Source organism: Olea europaea, chromosome 9 (assembly GCF_002742605.1).
Source record: "Olea europaea var. sylvestris chromosome 9, O_europaea_v1, whole genome shotgun sequence".
Classification (NCBI taxonomy): Eukaryota; Viridiplantae; Streptophyta; class Magnoliopsida; order Lamiales; family Oleaceae; genus Olea; species Olea europaea.
In genome coordinates this window covers 2,505,597-2,531,184 of record NC_036245.1, presented here as the reverse complement: position 1 = coordinate 2,531,184, position 25,588 = coordinate 2,505,597, and the positions used below count along the sequence as shown (strand labels likewise).

Here is a 25,588-nt window from a genome sequence, read left to right as displayed (position 1 = left end):
GTGACACCCTTGGCGGAGGAGACATCCTCGGGGAATGTGACACCCTCGGCGGAGGTGATAGTCGACGGCGCTCCTAAAAAAAGAAACATTACAAATCAATAACTTAATTAAAAAATTATAACGATAATCAATATATTATATTCAATTAACATGCCGTGTCAGGAACGACGATGGACTCAGTCCTATCTCGAGCAGCACGATCTGTCAACAACTCACGGATATAAGTCTGATCCTCCTTCTCGATCGATGGTGTCAGCTCAGTGAGGATTTCAAGCTGACATATTGACATTTCATCAAATTACTGACCACGTATCCAGTTTCGAAAATGACATACAACAGAAAGCGCACATATATAATACGTACCTCAGGATCGTCTAGGATAACTGATAACTGTTTTGCAAGGGGTTTGTTTTGTGCTCACCAGCGGTGCATCCGAGGGATGCATGTATCCCCTCTCCTCGTATACCGACCAGCCAGGATGGGAACAGTCTCGTAGACCCATATCTGCAACAATTGCGATTATTATATGTACAATTTAATAAAAAAATGGATAACTTATTATGTTAAACATTTACCTGCAAAGCTAACGGCAGGCCATATACATCGTAGTTACGCTCCGATATATCTCCCCTAGGCATCGAATGCCCCCTCCTGAAGACGTGTAAAGTATCGAAAAAGCATCCCTCCCCCCACGATAGCTGTTGAACGTATTGATGTCATCAACAACTTGCAAATGAAAAATGTCAATCGACGTCTTCCTGTGATGACACCTCAGTACGCTCTCCAGTATAAATACCATCCCCAACTTCAACTTGTCGGACATCTGATCGCATCACCTGAATGCATCTCCTAATTGCGCCAGTATCACTGTCGTGTGCCCATTAAAATAATCATTCAGCAGCCTCTTGTCTGTCGAAATACTGGCCCTCGCTACCTCTTCGCCCGTACATCTCAATCCAGTGATGAGGGAAAACTTGAGTAAAGAAAATGTAGCAACCTTGCCTCCAAGATCAAAGTGGTGGGCATCTCTGTCAACTGGCTTAAGCAGCCGACACAGTAATGAATCGATCAACTGTCTAGAGAACTGTACAGATCGCAATGAATACAGGGGGCCATATGCATGATCGACGTAATATCTCTGCGTGCTCCTCATCCAGTGAATCTAACACTGCTGTGAAGCTGGTAAAGTTACAGTTCGACGAAACTTTATCAGGAACCTGTCTCAAGGCTACGTCCAAATGGTAATCCATCCTACAAAATTTCAAATGTTTAACATTTGAAACATAATGTCACAAAATTCAACTAACCGAACTGTAAGTAATATACGCACGAAATAACAGATAATAAAGAAAATGAATTAAAAATTATACAACAACTTATAAAAAAGGGAAAAACTAATTTTTATAAAATTATTTATTTCATAGTTTATTTTAATCCATGTTAGAAATTTATTTCAATTCTTTATTTAATTAAATTTGATTATTTATATTTAATTACATATTTAAATAAATTATTTTGAAAATTTATATTTCTTACTTATTTAAATTGTTTATTTTTATTTAAATGTTCATTATTTATTTCAATTGTTTATCTAAATTATTCATTTTGATTGTTTATTTGTTTATTTAACATTTATTTTAATTGTTTATTGAATGCTTAATTTTTATTATTTATTATAATTTTATATTTAATTATTTTCTTTAAATTATTTATTGAACATTTAAACGTAAATATGTAATTATTTATTATATTTTTCTTTAGTTGTTTATTCAATATTTATTTTAATTATTAATTGAATATTTTATTATTTATTTTAAATGTTAGATATTTATTTCAATTGTTTATCTACATTTTAATTACTTACTTTTATTATTTTTATCCAATTATTTTTCATTTAATTGTTTCAATTGTTCATTTAAATTATTTTATTTAATTACTTATATTGATCGACATTATTTATTTCAAATGTTAGAAATTTATTTCAATTAAACATTAATTAATATTTTGATTATTAACATTTATTCATTTATCATTTAAATAATCATTTAATTATTATTTAAATGTTCATTATTTATTTTTGTGCATTTCAATTAATTATTTATTCCAATTGTTTTTCATTTATTTGTTTCAATTGTTTATTTAAATTATTTGATTTAAATACTTATATGAATCAATTATTTAAATTATTTATTGAACAAGCAAACGTAAATATTTAATTATTCATTTCAAATGTTAGAAATTTGTTTCAATTAAACTTTAATTAATATTTTCAATATTAACATTTATTCTATCATTTAAATAATCATGTAATTATTATTTAAATGTTTATTATTTTTTTTTTGCATTTCAATTAATTATTTATTCCAGTTGTTTTTATTATTTGTTTCAATTGTTCATTAAAATTATTTGATTTAATTACTTATGTGGATAGATTATTTAAATTATTTATTGAACAAGCAAACATATACATTTAATTATTTAATTCAAATGTTAGAAATTTGTATCAATTAAATTTTAATTAATAACATTTATTTATTGATCATTCAATAGTCATTTAATTATTATTTAAATGTTCATTATTTATTTTTGTGAGTTTCAATTAATTATTTATTCCAATGATTTTTCATTTATTTGTTTCAATTGTTCATTTAAATTATTTGATTTAATTACTTATATAGATCGATTATTTAAATTATTTATTGAACAAGTAAACGTAAATATTTAATTATTTATTTCAAATGTTAGAAATTTCTTTCAATTAATCTGTAATTAAATTTTAATTGCGTATTTGATTATTAACATTTATTCATTATTTACATTTTTCTTTTATCATTTAAATAATAATTAAATAATTATTTAAATAATAATTTAACAACATTTCAATTATTTTAATTCTCATGGACAAAAATTAAAATAAAATATTAATCTCTACTCGGAGATCGCCATTTTCGGCGATCCTCGACAAACAAAACCTAAAAAAACTTACTTTTTAGTAATTTTACATATTCTACAAAGATTTTTACCACTATTTCCAACAAAATAAACCTTTAACATTTAGGTTCAAAGATTAATGGGAGAAAAATAAGCAAAACCTACTTTCTTCGCTTCTAATGGTAGCCGATCGGTCTCCTCTTAAGAAAAAGTCATCGGTTTCCTTCCTATTTCTCCCCCTTTTTCTCCATACGTCAGTTTGAGAGTGAAATGTTAGGGGCAATTTTGGGTATTCAATGTATTTAAGGTTTTTACGAATTTTTGAATTTTTTTAAACAGTAATAAACGCCATTTTGGAAAATTGTATCTGCCACCATTTCCTCCGTTTCGGAGAGCACTTCAGATTCCAGGAATTGAGCGAAACAATAATAACTACAGAATTTTTTCAAAGGAAAATCGAATTAATGGATACGAATAAACATATATGTATAATGTATGTATAGGCGGTGTGTGTGCTCGGGAGTGGCCCGCCGGAAAATATTAAACAAATCAGAAATATGAAAATGAAACCCAGTCTCCGCGAAGCTATAGACTTGCTATACAAGGAAGCTACCACAGCCACCACTGAGTCCTACACGCGCCTCCTCCTTGATTGCATCCGCAACCGAGATGCCCACCAAGCGAAGAGACTCCAAGCCCACATGGAACACCAAATGCATTCAACCACTACAGCATTCTTTTACAACCGCCTCTTACAGCTCTATGTCCAGTCGGGTTGGCTTTCAGACGCCCGTAATCTGTTTGATAAAATGTCCAAAAGGGATATCTTTTCATACAATGTGATGCTTTCGGGTTATTCTAAAGTGGATTCTGTTGAAGATTTGAACGAGTTTTTTGGCTCAATGCCTTTTCGCGATTCAGTTTCGTATAATATTGTGATTGCGGGATTGGGGTCTAATGGGTGCGAAAAGAATGCTTTGGAATTCTTCGTGAAAATGCAGAGAGAAAGAGTTGTTCCAACAGAGTACACTTATGTTAGTCTTTTGAAAGTTTGTACCAAATTGATGTATTTAGAAAGTGGTAAACAAATTCTCTGCAAGATTTTTGTTTCTGGATTATGGAATAAGGGCAATGTATTTGTTTTGAATGCCTTGTGTGATATTTATGCAAAGTGTGGTAAGATTGACATGGCAGAATGGTTGTTTGATAAGATTGTTCATAAGAATTTGGTTTCATGGAATTTGATGATTTCAGGGTATTTGGGAAACGGACAACCCATGAAATGCATTAAGATGTTTGATGAGATGAAAGTTTTGGGTTTGAAAATGGATCAAGTTACGATTTCGAATGTCATTGGTGCCTTTTTTAAGATTGGGTGTGTAGATGAGGCACGTAGAGCTTTCAGGCAGATTAAAGAGAAGGATAAGGTTTGTTGGACAGCTATGATTGTGGGGTATGGGCAAATTGGGCTAGAAGAGAATGCATTGATGTTGTTCAGGGAGATGCTATTAGAAAATGTGAGGCCTGATAAGTTTACCATGTCAACTGTGATTAGTTCGTGTGCCAAATTGGCTTCTATGGTTGAAGGTCAGGTAATGCACGGAAGGACTGTGCACATGGGAGTTGAATATGATTTGCTTGTTTCTAGTGCCCTTGTTGATATGTATTCTAAATGTGGAGAAATTACACATGCTTGGGTTGTTTTTTATGGGATGCCAGTCAAAAGTGTGGTCTCTTGGAATTCCATGCTCGTAGGCTATGCCCAAAATGGCAAAGATCTTGAAGCGTTGGCCCTTTATGAAGAAATGCTCCGGTTGGACATAATACCAGAAAATATTACCTTTGTTGGTGTGTTGTCTGCTTGCATTCATGCAGGTCTTACAGATCAGGGAGAACGATATTTTCAATCAATCAAAGAGATACATGGGATGACACCGAGTTTGGATCATTATGTATGCATGATTACTCTTCTTGGCCGTTCTGGTAACATAGACAAAGCAACAGATCTTATAAGAGGGATGCCACACAAACCAAATCACATGATTTGGTCAACCTTTTTATCAGTTTGCAGGAAGAATGCAGATATCAAACATGCAGAAATGGCAGCAGAAAACCTTTTTAAGTTGGATCCACTCTATGCTGAACCTTATATAATCCTCTCCAACATGTATGCTCATCATGGAAGATGGAAAGATGTGGCATTCATTAGGTCTCTTATGAAAAACAAGCAGGTTAAAAAATTCACTGCTTACAGTTGGATTCAGCTTGACGGAAAGGTCTATAAATTTGTGTCAGGAGATCGAAGTCATCCTGAATCAGAACTTATACATCTAGAACTAGATTCGCTGATAAAAAAGCTACAAGAAGCTGGATTTGCACCAAATAAAAGTTTTGTTTTACACAATGTGGGGGAAGATGAGAAACTCGAATCTATATGCTATCACAGTGAGAAACTTGCCCTTGCTTTTGGATTGATAAGAAAACCTTCTTCAGCATCGCCTATTAGGATTATAAAGAATATCCGCATTTGTGGAGATTGCCATCTGTTTATGAAGTTTGTATCCAAAATTCTTAGTCGGCATATCATTTTAAGAGATGCTAACAGATTTCATCATTTCGTTGGAGGCCAGTGCTCATGCAAGGACCTTTGGTGATCATTCTAGCAACTATCAGCCTCATGAAAGCCAATAGTGGCAGGTAAACATGGCAGAAACTTGCACGAGCATCCATGGAATATGTTGAAGAGAGAAATGATTGGTTGAGCTGGAACTTTATGCAGGCTCAGTGACCTTAGCAGTGTAAACTTTGAGCTCAGCAGATACATTGCACAGCTTTCAATGAATAAGATTTTAGAATATTACACAACTCTGGAGTTTTCCTAAAAATGATTCGACAGATAGTAGGCCTCTTTGGAAATATTCTAGGTGAGTAATTACTGAAGCTAGATTGTTCTAAATTTCACAGCTTCTCCTGTTACATAATATATTTTCTCATCCTAATATCGGTCAATTTTTGTATCTGGGTGTTACAATTTACACTTAACAAATGCTTTGGCTGTTGACTTGGTATATAATATACTGAATTAAAAGTGCTTCTTTGTTAACTTGGAAAAATGCTTTCCTGATTGAACGCTGTTGTTGACTTATTTAATTTCTGTTGTCATGCTGTCTAAAAGAGACAGGTGAGCACTGGATTGATTCTGAGGCCACTCCTACCGTGCTGAATTGCCTCACGTACTAACTTTCATATTACATTTGCAATTTGTTTTTGAACGCGATGCTTATTTGAAGACAGATGTTAAAGACGACAATAGGTTGAGGCATACTGATTGGAAAGAGATATTTCAAGCTTGCCCACTTTATATATTGTTAATTTTCAAAACCATTATGTTTCATACTTATTTGAAGGGGCAAGACTGAGCATAAAATATTTATTTCCTAACCAGCTTACTGTGGGAGAAAGATAACTTACCACTAATGGATCAGGCTTGTCAGCAAGTTATGCTGATTTTTTAAACTTACAGCAGATCCATTGTGTATATAATGATATCTAATGTGCCCTTGGAGATCTATCGTATCTTACTTTTGGTGCTCATCCTCTCTATGTTTAGCATTCCAAGGGTTGATGGTTCATTACTTGCAAAATTTTCTGTTTTTCCTTTATTGCTTTGACCTCAGTATAAAGCTATCAATTGAACTCAGAGATTTAGAATTGAAAGGGACAAGCATTCCAAGCAGGTATTTGTGAAATTTATTATGTCAAATCAATACTCAAATTATAAATTTGCAAAATTTTTTGGGCCGAACTTCAATGATGATATGAAATAAGGAAGGATTATTCCATCACGTCTCTTTTTTCTGACTTGTATTATTCACTCAGTCACTGATGACTGACATTTTTGTTTTTCTTACATTACCTGTTCTATATTGAAACCCAATGCTAATTGTTTATATTATTGTGTTGAGTTTGACATAGAGACAAGACTGCACCAGGAGATTTACTACAAATTGCTGTTGAAACTATGTTTAATACTTGAATATAAGTTGAATTTAATTCGTTTGAGGTATTCATGGTGGCTCTAGTTTGCTTTTTCCATTTTCATTTTGTAGGTATTCACCACACACAGGATGGTCCAGATATACAAATTAAGACCTCCAACGAACAGAATCTGTGTGAAGACAGAGAAATCTAAATTGGTGTGTAAAAGTCCTACTTCGTCTTTTTTTATTTCATGGTATGCATATCATCGAAGTCCAACGTCATTGGCTTCTACACCACACTTTGCAGAAAACAAGTTCAAAGAGAAGTGGAATGCTAAAGAATTGGGCATTAACTGGCACTTTGTGGTAATCATTGGCATCCATTCTGTTGTAACATGGAAGGATTTGGATCAGAAGCCTCATCAAGAGGATAAACGAAAAGAACTTAGTTCCTTACCTTAAAGAGATAAAAAAAGAAGCCACAAGATTTTCCAATATCTTCTGTTTCCTCTAGTTTAACAATTACATTAATACTTGATACGTTGCTTGCAAATCAACATCGAGACAAGTTTGAACCTGCTGTCTAGGCTTTTAACTGTCTAAAAATTGAATATAATCCTATGCATCCCTTGATGTAGGTTCAGTTAGAAATATTCTTGCAACATCTTTGTGCATTTTTCCAATTGTAACAGATTTTTGTCCTGTAAGTTTTCTCCTTAAGGCATCTTATTGTTCAACGAGTTTTTCCCAGCCATATTTTGGGCATTTTAATTTCAATTCTTCTAATTTATGTATGTCAAATTTTTCTGATATTGTACCCTTTGGTGATGGGAACCGGATGCATTGGTGATAAAAACTGTGAAATTGGGAGTGGTTATAATTCATTGCATGAAATTCTTAGTGCTTGTTTATTCAAGGTTGCAGAGGGAATTTTAGGAGGCTTGATGTCATTGCATAAATTTGAACGTAGCCAGAGCATGTGATGAGATTTCCTTCATTGAACATAAATTTGTTCATAGTAATAGCATTTCAGGAATATCTGTAGCCTTCGTTCCATCAAATATGACTATATTGATCTTGAAACTTGCAATCAATAATATCATTCTATTGCTTGTGCATACTGTGATACGCCCATAGAAGGCAATTTTATCATTAAAGCAATCATACAAATGATAATTTTGCTGGATTATCCATAGGTGGATGCCAAAATTCTATATGAAATAAGCTTAGAGACTTCAGTTTACCACCCTGCAATCCTTTCTAACCTCTTGACCTCCTGTGATGCTGCTCATCTTAATCATAGAATTAACGAATGCTGTGTTAAAAGCTTTTTTTGAGCTTGCGTACTTTGAAACTAAATCTTTTGTCTTTCGAATTGTGAGAAGAGCCTGATCCGAAGAGAACAGACTCTTCTTCTGGAGTATTAGCTTGTAGTAGGTGTTATCAAAAGTTGTCGATGAAGGATCCATTTTGGTGCCCGCATTCTTTGCCTTATTATTGATGGGGCAAATGCTTTTTAAGCTTGCTGCAAAGGATGGATGAAGGGTCGGGTCGATGTCGTGGGTCGAGTTGAAGTTGTGGATCCTATTCTGGAAGGATGAACAGTGAGAGAAACCTAGAGTGTGTCCACCTGCAACAGGGAATTTTTTTTCTTATGGAGCAAAGTGATTTTTGTGCATTAAAGAGTTGAGTTGGTTATTAGGTTTTACCTGAAAGAGCCACAAGGTCTTCCATGGAGAGACCTCTTTGAGAAAAGCTCTGTTGAAGTTGAGAAATGTTGAAGGTTGGAGCTGGCAATTGTCTAGTTTCCCTGGCCTGTGATATTTTTTCATCCTTTCTTCCTTTAGGAACCTCCCATGTTGGCCCTTCAGTCCGTTACATCATTAAAGATTAAACCACTAGATACGCACTGTTATTTATTAGTTTCATCATATTCAAACAATGGCTATATAACTAAATGTGTTTGGTTTAGAGGAGTAAACCAGGCTGTACCCATTTTGAGGTGTGGCCTGCATTTGTTTTGGACCTAAAACTATCTGAGCTTAACTTGTGTGGTCTTATCCATGACTTTGCATATTAGATTTTTTTTTTTTTTAAACAGTGGCCCTCATGCACCTAGGCCTCTACGGTCGAGTCTGAACCATTTTGAGTATAAATGTGAAATGGTCCTGGAAAAAGGAAATCATAATTTGCTTAGGTATATAATTACCAGCACAACAGAATCTCTAGCTGCTAAGGCCAATATATCGGCACAAGAGACAATGCCAGGGCAGATAGCTTCAACTGCTTTCTTTGCACTGTCAATTACATAAAATGCATGCAGTGAAACATTTGGAGGTCCATCCTTTTCTGCTTTATTTCCCCGTTTTGAGTTCAGCAACACAGAACCATCACATCCCTTTAAGTATAATAAAAGAGAGAAAAGTTAGCCCAGAAAAAGAAAATGAAAAAACCCATATATCCATAGAAAACATTTAATTACCCTTATAAAACAGTCATGGAAATGCATTCTGAGCAGTGCTGCTGGGACAGTTTTGTCTTTCATGGTTGCTTCCCAGACAACTTGTGCAATAACATATTCAACATCAGGGCATGTTTTAGTGTAGTAATTTAAACTTAGACCACTCCCTTGTGAAAAGGCAGAGAAATGTAATACTGAACTCAAAATTAACGTACATTTGGAACTCATTTTTCTGAGAAAGTTGCAAATTTTACTTTTCAAAATCACATTGTAATGGAAACCCTTCGGATTTTTTAATAAAATATTTTAATTACTAAATATATTTAATTCCTCCGATGAATAAAATATTTTATTACACTTAAAACAGTTAACAAGAAAATGATAAAATAAAAGTTCACCTTAGTCGAATCAGTTTTTTCTAAATTAGTTGTACCGTTGCATCTATTCGTTATTTATATTAATTACTGCTTGCTAATTAAGTCACATTTTATTTTATTTTTATATTTTATTGTTAAAAGTGAATAAATTCTAAAATATTTTTATTGATTAAATTTAGAATTAAGTTTCTTATTTTTATAGTATAAGTTACTTTAAAAATAAGTTAACTTTTTTACTTATAAGTAAGTAAAAAGGATTATATTAACCATGTTTGAAAATAAATAATGGTTACTCTTTAATTAACTTTTTATGTTGAAGAGTAATAATTATTTATTTTGAAGCTTAGCCTTGACTTAGTTTGAGCTTTAGTAGTTATAACTTACAATTGATTGATAGCTTTATATCCATTATTCTGACATTATTGGTTGTTAGAATTGTTCCTTTAGAGGTGTTGAGCTAAAACTTAAAGCTTGAGATTAAGAATATATATTATAATTTTTAGGTTAATTTCGCATTCGGGCAATTCTCTTTCTTCTGCTCATTCCCAGTTCTTAGTTCCAATGTGGAGTTCATATCGATTTGAATTCAGCATCATATTTACTCATGGTTTGATGCATCATGTTTACATATTTGTTAGATGCCTTGAAATAATACCTAAACATTGGTTGGTCGAATATATCATCTTCTAAGTAGTGCATTTTCACAGGGTTTAGACAGACAGAAAATGTTGCTTGGCATCCCGATATGTTGATAAAGTTGTGTTATGAAAGCATATCGACGACATGGGAAGTCATGCTTTTCTTAAATGTTGAGACATTTAAAATTCATACATCCATTTTACAATTAAGACCATCTCCAAGAGGCAAGGAGTCTTTTCTTAAAGAGAACCATTTATTATTTTTCCATTATTTTTAATTAATATATATTTTTTAGATATAAATTAGGCAATTTACATACCAAAAATGCCCTCCATTTGAATATTACATAACAAGGCATCATAATATAGAACTTTACTATTTTAGTCCTTAAAATTAAATATTGGATGAAACTTGATAATTTTTAAAAAAAAAATTTTGATTAATATTTTTATTTGATTTTTGTTCCCTCTAAGTAGCCCCCTTTATTGGTATCAGAGCCATAGAGAACGTGGAAATTAAAATAAGAAAAATAGATAATTATTGGTGTTTAGAAGAAGAAAAATGTAGTTATATATTTTTAAAACCTATTCATAATAAATTAAAAATAATGACTTTGACAATAATTAAAGAACTTCCTAAAGAAATAAAGGAACAAATATTAGAAAAATTAATAATAGAAAAAATAAAAGATATCTATACATATGAAAAAATTATTAATATATATGAAGATGAAGAAAATAATTTATATTATAAAGAAAAATATGAGTACAATTGATAATACACATCAAAAATTGAATAAATTACTTTTGAAAATGAATAAAATACAAGAAGAAATAAGAAATATAATGTTAATACTAGAAGGAATGAGAATATCAAAAAATAGGCAATCAACAAAATTAAAATGTGAAAGATTAAGACTTGAGAGCAAATATTTTACTATAGTAAAAGAAGAATTAGTAGATCCAGAAACAGTTGAGAAAAGATTTAGAAAAAAATAATAGATAAAAAAGAAGATAAAAGATGTAAATTAACTTATGAGTTAGAAATAAGAAAAATTAAGATGTCAATAAGTGAATATATGGAAGAATTAAAATCATTAATAAAAATGTTAATAAATGATGTACAAAATTTGAGAAATGAAGTAAAAGAAATAAGAAACGATATAAATATATTAAAAATAGAAATTAGAGAATTAAAAGAAAATAATAAGAATAAAGATAAGAAAATAGATAAAAAAAAACTTATAGAAAAAGAGATAATTCGAATATGAAAGAAACATATAGAAAAAGAAAATATAGTAATAGAAACAGGGAGTATGGATGATGAATTTAGAAAGAATATATTACCAAAAATACTAGAAGAGGAAGAAGAATCTAGGGAAAATTTATTAGGAAAATTAAAAGTAGAAGAAAAAAAGTTGATTGAAAAATTAGATTTGCTAATAGAAAATTTTGATCAATTAAGTTTAACTGATATAAGTGAATATCAAGTTTTAATAAATACTGGAGGAGGACCTAATCCAGCAGGAACCTCTAAACAAAAAATACATGACACAGATGAAAGCTATGCATCTATATATAATAAATCATATAGATAATTCTATGATAAAGTAAGAGATAGACAACCACCCAAAGGAAATAAATATAAAGATAGGTTTGAATTAAATGATAATTATGATAAACCAATTAATCATGGAGGAACAAAACTAGATTTAAAATGCAAAATAGATACTAAAAAAGTTTTATTAACTTGGACAGATTCAATGATATTATTCATTTTATATAACAAAGATGACACATGGAAAAATACTGAAAGAAGAATAGATTTTTTAATAGTATCATTTGAAGGAGATGTTAGAAATTGGTGGGAAGGAATAAGTAATGATACAAAAACATTAATAAAAAGAAATGTACAAACAAAAATAATCAAATCAGATAGACAAGGTATAGAAAAATTAGTAGAATATATTTCATATGAGTTTTTAGGAGAAAATTGGATAAGAAATACTGAAGAAGAATCAATAAGAGAAAAAGATAATGCTAGAATAAAATTAACAAACTTAACAATATGTGATATGTGTAAAATTAAAGAATATACTTGTGAATTTAAAAATTACTATTATGTTCAATTTTATAGTAATGAAAATCAAGAAGTATACCAAGACATGTATTATAATAAGTTACCAGGTTCATGGGGAATATATTTTAAAATAGAATTTGAAAAATATGTTAGAGATAATACTGAAATACCTAGAACTTTAGGTTAAATAATAAAATTTTTATTTGAAAGACTTGCATATATATGTCAACAAAGACAATTAATGAAAAAATCAGGAAAATTAACCAAAATATATTGTGAAAATATGAAAACCTCTGTGCAATGGCGATGTAATCCTGAAAGAAAAGTTAATAAAAGAAACTATAAAAATAAAAAGTTTAAAAAATTTAGAAATTTTAATAAAAAATATATAAAACCTAAAAGAAGATATTATAAAAGAAAAAATAACCCATATAACCAACAGAAAGATAAAAAGAAAAATAAAAGTCAGTGTAAATGTTGAAATTGTGAAGAAATATGTCATATAAGCCCTGATTGTGATAAAAAGAAAGTTAGAATATTACAAAAAGAATACCTAGAAATAAAAGATGAATTAAGTGAAATATCAAATTTTGAAAAATACTATGATCAAGAAGTATATATAATCAGAAGTATATATAAGTAAAACAGAAGATGATGAATCAGGATCTGAATAAAGAGATTGAAGAAGTAGAAATTACAAGAATATGAAGGAATAGATGGATATGGATTAAAAGTTACTTTTGATAATAACAAGTTTAGAAAATTGTAAAAATTATCGTTAGACTTAAAAATAGGAAAATGGGAAGTCTTTGATAGAGTTTGGAAAAGAGAAAGAATAGCAATAAATGAATATCACAAAATAAAAAAAAACTATAGATGTAAGAACAACTTATGGACAACATAAATTAAATCTTTTAACAAAAAATATAGTTGATGAACTATTAACAAAGATTAGTAAAAAACAAAGTGAAAAAAATTCAATATGTTTATTTAGTAGGAATACAAATAATATTCAAATCATTATTTAGAGAAGGGATAGATTCACCCTTAACTATAACTTTACATGATGGAAGAATAATAAATTTAAAAGATAGTTATTTAGGAACAATAGAAGGAAATTTAGCATATCAAAAGATTATGTTTACATGTTATCCGAAATATTGTGTATCATTAAAAGATAGAAATTTTAATGAAATTTTAAGACTACATTTCAAACTTCATAGAGATGATATTATGCAACCAGGTGATCAAATTATGACTATAAAATATAGAGCTTTATATACATTTACCAATTCTAATTATGGGAATATTTATTCCAATAAACCATATATTGAGGTTCATAAATAATGTAAAGATATTAGTAAAATAATAGAACCAAATAAACAAATAAATTTAATTCCAGAAAAATATGAATTTAGTATAGCAAAAAATAAACCTGAAATAACAAAATTAAATGAAGAAGAATGTTCTAATAACATAATATTTAAGGATGGAAAGTTAATTAAAAGATCAAAAATTTTTAAAATACCTAATAAAAACTAGTTAGAAGAAATCAACAAAATAAAAGAAGTAAAATTATATAGGAATGCTGGAAATATGAAAATAGAAGGAGAATATTATAATGGAAAAGAAAATATAAATGGACTAAATATATTAATAGATACAGGAGCTAGTGAATGTCATATAGATTCGATTAGAAACAAAGGACTAATAACTCATAAAACTGAACCATATAAGTATGTAAATTTTGATGGATAAGTACATATAACAGATTTAGAAGTTAAGGTACTAATAAAAATAGGAGGAATAGATCTTTTAGTACCATGTTACATAGATAGAAGTATGGATATAAACTTTCATATACTTTTAGGAATGAGTTTTCTAAATGGATTAGAAGATTATGGTATAAAAAGAGAATGATTATATATTGTTCATAGTGGACAAACTACATTATGTAAAAAGAATTAGATGAATAATCAGATAAGTTTTCCATTAGCTATACATATACAAATTACTATTGCAGAAACAAATATAACATGTGCTTTAATAGATACAAGAAGTGATATAACAATATTTAAAAGTTTTTTAATAAAATCATGGAATAATAATAGTAATATAAAATAACTGATGTTACAGGAGAAAGTACTCAAATAATTAATAGTACTGACAAAGTTAATATAATTCTTGAAAGTAAACAAGTAACAATAAATAAAATTTATAAATATGGTAAATTAGAATGTGATATATTATTAGGAAATGATTTCATACAACAATTTCAATATTATAAACAAAATAATTATATGATAATATTACAAACACCTTGTAGACACTTATTAAAAATTCTTAGAGAATTTAAACCTTATAGAGTTTAGCCAGCCCAACGTGGTGATAAATGGGAGAAAAAACAAATTCTTAATAATAATGAAATAAAATATAAAAGAATATTATATAAAAAGGTTCTAAAAACAGAAATTGAAATGAATATAGAAAAAATCATTGAACAATTAGAAAAGGTGTATGGAGAAAATTCATTATTATTTTGGAAACCATATCACCCAAAAGCCAAAATAGAATTAACAGAAAATGTTATAATAAAAGTAAAACAAATGATTTATACAATAGAAGATACACAGGAATTTAAAAATTAGATAAAAGAATTATTAGAATAAAAACTTATTAGACATAGTAATGAACCTCATAATAGTCCAGTCTTTATGGTTATGAAACACTCTGAACAAGTTAGAGGAATAACTAGAATGGTTATAAATTATAAAGAACTAAACAAATATACTAAATTTGATGGTTACTTTCTACCAAATAAAGAAGTACTAATAAATCTTGTAAGAGGAAAACAATATTATTCTAATTGTAAATCAGGATTTTGGCAAGTAAAAATGGAAGAGGAGATAGTATACAATATACTGCATTTAGCACACCACAAGAAAAATATGAATGATTAGTTATACCATTTGGTTTGAAAAATGCATCACAAATATATCAAAGAAAGATGGATAATATATTTAAAAAGTTTAATGAATTTCTAATAGTTTATATGATGATATATTAATATGTTCTAATAATAAAAAAGTGCATAGACATCATTTAATCCAATTTATTAATGAATGTAAAAAAGAAGGAATTGTATTATCTAAAAAGAAATTTATAATAGAAAAATAAGAGATAGACTTTCTTGAATTATCAATAGATAAACGAGGGATAAAATTACAGACTCATATATCCAAAAAGATAGAAAGTTTTTCGATAAATTAGAATCTAAGGAACAAATTCAAAATTTTTTAGGATGTTTAAATTATGCAAAAGGATTTATTGAAAATCTTTCTAAGAAAAGACATAAAATTCAAGTTTTACTTAGAAAAACAAATATTAAGGTATGGAATGAAGAACATACAGAAATAGTTAAATCATTAAAAGAAGAATGCAAAAATTTACCAAAATTAAGATTATCAGATGAAAAAGATAATTTGATTGTTAATACTGATGCCTCAGATAAATAGTGGACAACAATATTAAAAACATATCTTAATGAAATTTGTAGATACTCAAGTAGAACCTTTAACCAAGCAGAAATAAATTATACCACTAATGAAAAAGAATTACTAGCAATTATTAGAGGAATAAAAAAGTTCTCATTGTTTTTATTATCCAAGAAATTTATTGTTGAAACTGGTAATTCTCAAGTTGCAGGATTAGTCAGGAATAAGTTACCCTCAGAATCACAATATAGAAAGCTTCATAGATGACAAGTTTATTTAGCATTTTATAATTTTGATATAATCCATATTAAAGGAGTTAATAATTTTTTTGCAGATTTTCTCAGTAGAAACATAGAATTTGCTGATGGATAAAACCAAGGCCATGGAGTTATACCAATCTATTATACATATACAAGAAAGGACAAACTTTCTTAAAAAAGAATCTGAAGATATAAGTTCTGGAGCAACCCAGATCTCAGATATGCTCAACTAAAATATGAAAATATTGTTGAATATCACTATTGGGCATCATAAATATGCCATAGAACTCAAGAATCAAGTTGATGCTATTGCAGCACAACTAAAAAATATACCGTTTGAAACAGATATACTAAAGAACTCAGAAATAAGTTTTCCAAATCAATACCAATTAGGGACAGCTGGAAGCAGCAGTGGACCCAGACGTGATAACATACCAACTGATAATAAAAGGGATTCCATTTCTGTATCATCAACCAAGAAAGTTATGATACATTGAGATAAAAGAGATACGAAAACAATCAGCATCATAGACCAAGAAGTTCCTTTAGATTCAAACGAAGAAAAATATGCCGAAATAGTCAAAATTGCTTATGAAATAAAAATAAGTTATTCATATTTCATTTCTCCAGGAAATAATGTTTACCCCAGAATAACAGCCATGGAAAGAGGTGATCCTTCATTTATAAAAATCATGACAGACTATGGATTCATGGATTTGATTTATCCAGGAAAAGATTTTATTGAAATTTTAAAGTTTGATGACATATTCATTAAGGAAGTATCCAAATTTGCCAAGGGAAGGAATATATTTTTAAAATTCTATTCAATCAGTCCAGAATATGATGGAGTTGTTTATTATCCAGTTGAACACATAATCTCAATTGGATATGTTGCAGCCAATTTCCAAATTGACGTTACAGAGAATAATAAAAAAGTCCCTACAGTGACAAAATCATGAATCAGATATAGAAGAGTACTTGAAATTAAAGCCATTTACAACATTGCCAAAAATTTGTTTGATAAAAAATTCTTGTGCCTATGCCAATATGAAAATTGGATGTTGGTATCCAATGGAGGATATGCAAAATCAGAAATTTTAAAAGACTATATTACAATATTTGATATACATCAATTTTCAAGATATCCTACCACTATAAAAGAATCCTGTCAGTTAAGGGAGTGTCCCAACTGCATGTGAAGAAATGTAAGAAGAAGACAAAGCACCTTTTGACAAAGACGTATGAAGGAAAATAATACTACATGTGAAGACATTGAAAATAAAGAGCAATAATAGAAAATATGCTCTTTGGATAACCAACATGTGAAGATGTAGGTCCAAGGAAGAAAATAGAGAGGCAAGAGTGCCTTTGCTGATATAATCAATGATGTAATAGAGTCTAATAAACTTGTATAAATAGAGATATTACCATAGAAGAAAATCATCTCATCTTATCTTGAATTTTCAAGTTGTAAGCAATAACCCATTCTTAGTTTGAAAAATCAATTTTTCTGGAAATCCCTTCATACCAAATAAAAATCTTGTATTAATCTCGATAGAAATAAAATTCCAATATTTTGATCTCAATATGAATTTCTAAATTTTTTTCCATAGATTTTTGAAGGATCTAATAAAAAGTTTCTTTCTTATTTTAGCAAAAAGAGAGTTTTCTTTAACAAAAGTCTAGAATTTTATTCTTTGGAAGTTGATACAGTGAGAGCAGGTAGTTGAAATAGTAACAATTCCGTGAAGGCAGAAGACCGTTGAAGGAAGCAGTTTACAAATTCAGAGCTCGAAGGTCACTCGATTCTAAGAATACAGGTCTAGATGAAGCCTAAGGTAAAACTATTAAATTTTTGCTAAAATTAGAATGAATCTTTTTAAGATCTTAAAAGAATCGCAGGGATAATTGCGTGATGATTATTTTGATAAATGCCAGGATTTACAATTGAAGGATTAGATAATTTGTTAGAAAGAATGTTAGAAGAAATAAAGAATATTATATCTCAATTGAAAAACACAAATCTAGCATTTGAAGAATATAGTACTTTAATTAGAAAATATGATATGAATGTTGCAGATTATTCTTATTTATTAGATCATAGAATGATTTTATATTCAAATATCCAAAATAGAGTAACAGAGGATAAAATGTTTAAAAGATTTAAGATATATGTTGTAATATAGAAATAATCATTTCATTAAGAGTAATATTGACATTTCTATAAAAAGGAATAGTAACAGGTTAAATAGAAAAATTTCCCCTCATTGACATCCAATCTTTTGCAACACAAAAATATTTGGATCAAGAACTTGGTTCCTCCCTTAAGAGATTGATAAAAAAGAAGCCAAAAGATTTTGCAATATCTTCTATTCTTCCGGTTTACCATCCACACTAATGTTTGCTCAGCATTAAGACAATTTTAAACTTGCTGTTTAGACTGATTGTACAAGAAATCAAATATATAATCCTGCATATCAGGTTTGTGGGTCGAGTTAGAAATATGCTCTCATCATCTTTGTGGTTTTATCAATTGTAAAAGATTTTTGTCGTCAAGTTTTCCCCTGAATGCACTGATTATTCCTTCTTCCTTTTTATCGGTGAATGTAAATTTGTATTGATCAAAATTTGTGTACAAGTGCTCCGAGCATATCCGGGCTTACAATCATAGTTGCCTAACCAGAATTTCAGTATTTCAATTCCAAATATCTCTAATTATTTTCCTGATATTTTACCCTTTGGTGAAGGGAACTGCGATTAGTTGATGATAAAATCCGTGAATCAGGAATAGATATAATTTTTGCACGAGATACCGATTTACATGGCGAAGAGTCCTGATGCTGGTGAAAGAGTGGAGCCTGGCCATGACCTGATCTGATGCTGGGCGACTTCTTCTTGCAGTTTATTTGTTCCACTCTCTCCATCCCACTAAGATAAGCTTGGTTTCATTTTTTGTTTGTCCCAAATTATACGTCATTTTATTTGTTGAGAATGTGTCTTGTTATCAACAAATATGGACTACTATTATTCACTTTAGGGATATATTAGGAAAAATGTAAGTAAAATTTATAGTTTCAACGTATATTAATTAAGTTTTCTTAATTTGTGTGAAAATAAAAATAAGCTTATCTTTATAGGACGGAGGGAGTATTACATTTCCTTATTTAGTCGAGTCTTTTAATTTGTTCCGTTTCCTTATTCTTGAAGGATGTCCCCATTGGGGTAATTTTTAGAAAGGCTGGAAAATTGTTCCTTTTTTCCACAAGGCCTCTTTTGTTAAAAATACTGTTTTGCCCTTACTATAGTTATTTGCAAGATGTATCCTATATCTTTAAGGATTTATCAATCAGGGCCTATATCTATATTTTTCAATTTTTCAAATACCTTTAAATATTCTTTATATTTTAGTAGTTCTTCAAAGATCCTAGGCTGACCTTTCTTGGTTATATATTCTCGAACTAATCCTTCGGAAATTTCTTCTTGTATATCTCTATGTTTAGTTATAATATCTTCTACCTTTCTTATTTCTCTATTAGTTCCTATAGAATCAAATCCTATATTATTTTTACAATTATAATCTATATCTCTATATATTTCTTCAATTTTTTCTTTGCCAACAGGAAATATATCTTCAGACTTTTTATTTAATTTAAATAAAAACGAAACATCTTTTTCATCTAAAAATAATATGAGATTATTATCATTAGTGGATGTGGATGCTTGTGAATTGTTCATCAGAATAATTAAATCATAAGCATGTAAAAACAAGTAAATAACTTATAGTAATCAAATGAAAGTAAACAGGCTTTCCCTCCAGTATGCTCTTATAGATGCTTTACATGTACTTAATCAATCTTCTGAATCAAGTAAAGGTTTAAAATGTTTTTTTAAATCATTTGGGTCCACAACTGCTTCTGCAAAAGGCTTTTCAATTAAGGTTGCATTTCTCACTTTAGAGAACTAGCCGTGTTGCCACAGACGCTATCTCACAGTATCCAGAGTCTCTGTTTTCACCTCTATCCAAACTCTTTTCAGAATCAAATTTTTACTTGGAACGAAATTTTAAAAGATAACTCACACACAAGGTGCTACAATTTTGTTAGAAAACTGCATTTTTCCCCTAAACCATTCATCAAAGACGGGTATTTTGGCATGGCTAACATCCATTCAAAATCAATATTTTGAAAATCTTTTAAAATCTCTATCTGTATTCCCAAGGAATCATGAGAAACTTAAAGAAATTCTTTTATGAAAGCTTTGTTGAACATAACAAACTTTACTTTGATATTCATAAACTGAAATTGTACGTGCTTACAAACTATATTTACATACATTTGGTACTCACCTTATGAAGTTTAGAACTCCATAAGTGATTACCTTATTACACGCTTTGCTATCTTCAAGATATCTAATATTTTTTTGAATACAAGTGGTGTACACAGATTACAAAAGATATCTCTCTAAGATGTGTTTCCTCAGAGTTTTTAAGAGATAAGTTGTTTCGAGATATTTTCCTTCTTCCTCCTTGCCTTCTTTTATAGAAGCCTTTGGGAATCTTATCTTGACAGGTGTTTTCCACCTTTCTTTGTTGGGTAGCTAGGCCATCTTATCTCCACCGAATTTTCTCATTATCTTCTTGCTAGTGGACATCTCTTTTTGAAATTATATGCCTTATCTTTTGAGTTTGTCTGCCACTTGTAACAATTGGTGGGGAGTAGTCACAATTATGGAGACTTTTCTTGCACTATCTTCTGTCTTTTAGTAGCCACAGTTTTTCTTTAATAAATTTCTTTATTAAAGTAGTGATAAAGGGCTACTTTTGTCACCATCACTTTTCCATTTTCGAATCAAAGAATTCTGCAGGGAATTCTTCACTATTAAGAGATGCTTGGCTCATATCTTCAACTACACAGTATTCACAATGGTGATCACTGTAATTCCAGAGTAATTTGCATAGTTCTTTAACCATATCTTTTGATCCATGCACTTGGTTAGAAATAATTGCAGATAATAAATGGTCGAGATAACAACTATCTTCTTCTTTGGTGGCCATCCTTGCATTGGAATCGATAATATGATCTTCAGATGGATAAATTCATATTTTTTCTTTCTCAGTAATTATCTGAGTTACATGTTCAAATATCTCTTTGTACCCTTTTGCTCTTCTGTAGGGCATCATATTTATAATATCTTGATATCCATTTTTAACAACCTTTTGATTGGTTGGTAAAAAATGTTGATTTGTAAGTCCCATTTTTATCATATGGAACGATGGATGCATATATTCAAGAACGGGATCCCATTCCATGGCTGTTGAATGGAATCTGATATATATATTTGTTGTCTTGAGGATTTCAGTATATCTTTTAACAGCTTTCCTGATGTTGGCTGGAAGTTGAGCTATCTCTTTGAGATCTTTGCTAAGATATATACAAAGTATATTTCCTATCTCAAAACAATTTCGACCCAGTTGGCTGGTGCTCCTGGATAAAAATTCATCTTGTTGTATTTTGAATAGTGGAGAGTCTTCATCCACTTTCCAATCTCCAGATACTAATCTGATAAAATATTGAAAATAACAATAAAGAGTGTTACTTCTTCATGGTTATCTTTTTTGAAAATTTTTGCTTCATGGCATATCTTGACAATATCTTTTGGATCTATCCTTTCAATAGAAAGTTTAGATTGAATTTGGCTCTGTGAAGAGCTACCTTCTCTTTTGATATCTTGAATATCTTTATTACCAGTAATAGGTTCAAATTTTCCCTGTGAAGGGGTTCCTATTACCTTCTTTTCTTTCCCTTTATCCTCGGGGAGAGCACTAATATTCACAAGTTCCTGTGAAGGGATACTAGATTTGGTACAAGTAACTTCTGCCTCAAGGGCTATATTTTTGCCTCGAAGGCTATCTTGGATATTTTGAATTTGTGTTTCCAAATAGGAAACTTTTATCTCAAGTACTTGGACTTTCTTCCTTAATTGTTCTAGCTCCATCCCTGCTAAGATAATCAGGAAGAAAGTTAGTTTTACCTTTTATGTATTCAATATCAAATTTGAAATATGAGAACCAAATTTGTATCCTAATAATATATTTATTGGTAATAGATGGATCAACATTATTTTTTAGAAAAGCTTTAACTTGAGTATTATCAGTTCTAATCAAGAACTTCTTTGGTAATAAATAATCTTCATATTTTTAAACTCCTCTTTTTACAGCAATGAGTTCTTTTCTATTCGTCTCATATCTTGTTTCAACCTCTTTAAATGTTCCTGATGTATAACCTGCAAGTATGTCAGGACAAGAATAATCTTTTTCACATTTATATTCTTTATGATTCTTTTTAACATTTAACACTGCTCCCCAATAATTATCTGAAGCATCAATTTCAAGGATAAAGAAATTTTCTTCTTGTGATATTATAAGTTTGGACAATACCTTTAACTCTTCGTTTACTTTCCTTATATTTTCGCAATCTTGTTTTTCCCAAGACCACATAATATTTTTTCTTAATTTTGAAAGAAAATAATTTTTCAATTTGGCACAATTTTCAATGAATCATTCAGTATAATTTAATATACCAAGGAAGCTTTGTAATTGTTTCTTATCTTTGATTTCTTCAGGAAATTCTTGAAATTTTTTCTCCAATATGAGATTGCAATTGCAATTTTCCTTCTTTTATAAATAATCCTAAAAATTCTATTTCTGTTCTAGCTATTTCAGCTTTCTTTTGATAAAGTGTAATATCATGTTTTTTCATAATATAACAAAATTTCTCAAGATGTTCAATATGTTCATCAATATTATTGGAATGAATAAGTAAATCATCTACATATGCAATACAGAAATGAGTAATTGGTTTGATTACCTCATCCATTCTTCTTTGGAATATTTGTGGTGTATTTTTCAACCCAAATGGCATTACATTCCATTCGTATTGTCCTAAAGGATTGAGGGTACTAAACGCAGTTAATGTTTTACTTTCTTCTGTAAGCATGATTTGCCAAAATCCTGACTTACAATCAAATTTTGAAAATATCTTTTTATTCTGTACTTGTTTAATAAGGGTATCCTTATTTGGAAAGTATTATCCGTCAAATTTAGTAACTTCATTTAATTTTTTGTAATTTATCACCATCCTGGCTTTTCCTCTTTTTATCTCACTATGTTTTCTAACCATAAAGGCTGGGCTGCTATGTGGACTTTTACTAGGCCTAATTAACTTGGCTTCTAGCAATTTTTTTATCTGGTCTTTAAATTCTTTTTGGTCATCAACACTATATTTCATGGGTTTGACTCTAACAATAGTGTCTGGTTTGGTTAATTCTATCTTTGCCTTTACTTTATCAGTATTCCATTTTTCTAATGGATTTTCAGAATATGTTTTAAAAATTTCTTTTTTCAATTTTTCTAACCTATTTTCTGTTGTCATCTTTAAGACTATAACTGGTTTAAATTTTTCTGTACTCCAACATCCACAACACTGGGTTGAGGAACTCTGATGGTTTATATCTATATATACTATTGTAACAGCTTTATTTATTTTTGGTGTAAATATTTTAAGTACACAAGGTGTTGTGAACATATACTTATCAATATATTATGTAAATGGTACATATTTTAATAGGAAATTTTGTCCTAATAAAATATCACACCCAATTGTAGTTGACATATATATTGTATCAACAAATACTTCTCTAAAGGAAATTAGAAAAGGTACTTGCGTAGCATATTTGCTGTATATTACCTTATTTCCACCTGCTGTTGTAGCGGCGACTATCCTCTTTGAATTGTATATCCAGTATTCGATGGTAGTACACTTGGTAAGCATAAGCTTATTGTACTTCCTGTATCTAAGTAAGCATGAATTTTAATTCTACAACAGCTTTTTATATTAAGTGTAATTTCAATATATGGACTCATGGGGTTAGTACTTATTACTCTTTCCATGATAACAATGATTTCGTATTTTCATCTATCCTTGATATTATGATTGGGTTATCATCAACTGTTATTTTTAAATATCCTTGGCAGATTTTATAAGGACTATATTTCTCAAGAAAGTTCATTCCTATTAAAATAGGTGAACGATCTACTCCATATAATTCATTTTTATATAGAATTATTTCTTTAGTATATTCTTTTTGATCATCTCCTATAAGTATAGGAGGGAACTTAAATTATTTTCTTATTTCAAGATTATTTCCTAAATAATCCTTAAATATATATGGTTCTAGTATTTTAAAGTCTATTAAATGATTAACAAATTTAGCATTTACATGACTTTTATCTGCTCCAGTATCTATGAGGACAAGAAGATTCTTCTTAAATCCTTCTTGATTTACATATATTGTCTTAATGTAATATTGCGAACTTGATGGTTCAGCAATACTTAAATTCTTAAGTCTGCTTATCCTAGAGTCTTGTCTAGAGGGAAATCTTGCAATAAGCTTATCTCCTTCTAAGCTGACACTATTTCTTCTGATTAGTTTTCCTTCGGAATTAATTTCTTTAGCTTGTTTGTGGAAATCAAGCATTATCTGTTCTAGTATAGTAACTTCATGTTCTTGGTATTTCCTAGGAGGTATATATTGTGCTAATTCCTCAAAATCTTTATGTATGATAATGTTATCAGTTATCTTTCTTAGATTGTTATGATGGCTAGTACTAAAAGCAAAAATTGATTTTATGCTTATACTAATAGCCTTACTTCTTCGTAACATTTTCAAGTTTCCAATTCTATAGTATAGATTGAAACTTTGGTCAATTTTTTCATTATTTAATGATATTACATAATTTGGTTTTACTGTAAATATTATTTTTTGATAGACTAAATTTCCTACAACTGTTCCTAATAGAGCATCTGTAGGATCTTGTAAGATTCTATTGTCCATACAGTAGATTTCTATTGGTATGTTCATACCTTCTCTAAAGAATCATTTTACCATTATCTGGACTCCTCCTAATTCAATGCATTTTAATTTGTTTCTTACGTTTTCTGGAATTTTGGATAACTTTTGTTTTACCCATTCTTTTGTAATTATAGGAATTATCGCTTTTCCTATAGTATCTTCTATATTGATAAACATTTCTTTATAATTCATACTTACAATTGTTTTATTTACTCTTGGTAAAATTCCTAAGAATCCTTGATGGAATACATCTTTTTCTTGTAGGTCTAATATTTTCTTAGTGATTCCTGTGTATTTTTTAATATCAAAGGTAATTTCTTGATTTATACCTTCTATAGAGTCTTCAACTTCTTCAGTTCTTTCTATTTCTATTTTTGATTGTTGTATCTCCTGGTTCATATATACTATCTCCTCACAATCTTCTTCTGATGAGGATGTATTTAATTCATAAATGCTA

The 25,588-nt window shown here is 29.6% G+C and overlaps 2 protein-coding genes across 4 annotated transcripts; one reads left to right on the top strand and one right to left on the bottom strand.

The window, feature by feature from the left end:
* Window positions 1–3,323: 3,323 nt before the first annotated feature.
* On the top strand, window positions 3,324–7,618 carry LOC111399404 (pentatricopeptide repeat-containing protein At3g62890-like). Of its 3 annotated transcripts, none has more exons than XM_023026701.1 (3): window positions 3,324–5,628; window positions 5,711–5,855; window positions 7,041–7,618. In XM_023026701.1, exon 1 carries the CDS (start codon window positions 3,489–3,491, stop codon window positions 5,583–5,585), a length of 2,097 nt encoding a protein of 698 aa, XP_022882469.1. In that variant the 5' UTR covers window positions 3,324–3,488; the 3' UTR covers window positions 5,586–5,628; window positions 5,711–5,855; window positions 7,041–7,618. The 3 variants fall into 3 exon arrangements, with proteins under 3 accessions (XP_022882469.1, XP_022882468.1, XP_022882467.1); XM_023026700.1 differs by having other exon boundaries at window positions 3,324–5,855; window positions 7,041–7,127; window positions 7,219–7,618; XM_023026699.1 differs by having other exon boundaries at window positions 3,324–5,855.
* Window positions 7,619–7,773: 155 nt separating this feature from the next.
* Window positions 7,774–9,611, bottom strand: LOC111399405 (peroxidase 64-like). Its single transcript, XM_023026702.1, has 4 exons — window positions 9,394–9,611; window positions 9,122–9,309; window positions 8,621–8,784; window positions 7,774–8,541 (listed from the first exon to the last, which is right to left on the bottom strand). Exons 1-4 carry the CDS (start codon window positions 9,598–9,600, stop codon window positions 8,147–8,149), a joined length of 954 nt encoding a protein of 317 aa, XP_022882470.1. The 5' UTR covers window positions 9,601–9,611; the 3' UTR covers window positions 7,774–8,146.
* Between the last annotated feature and the right edge of the window lie 15,977 nt (window positions 9,612–25,588).

Coding starts and splice junctions, on each gene's coding strand:
- LOC111399404 (XM_023026701.1), top strand. CDS start 3,489: ATGAAAATGAAACCCAGTCTCCGCGAAGCTATAGACTTGCTATACAAG.
- LOC111399405 (XM_023026702.1), bottom strand. CDS start 9,600: ATGAGTTCCAAATGTACGTTAATTTTGAGTTCAGTATTACATTTCTCT. Junction 9,310..9,393: donor TCCATGACTGTTTTATAAGG/GTAATTAAATGT, acceptor TTATACTTAAAG/GGATGTGATGGTTCTGTGTT. Junction 8,785..9,121: donor GCTAGAGATTCTGTTGTGCT/GGTAATTATATA, acceptor AATGATGTAACG/GACTGAAGGGCCAACATGGG.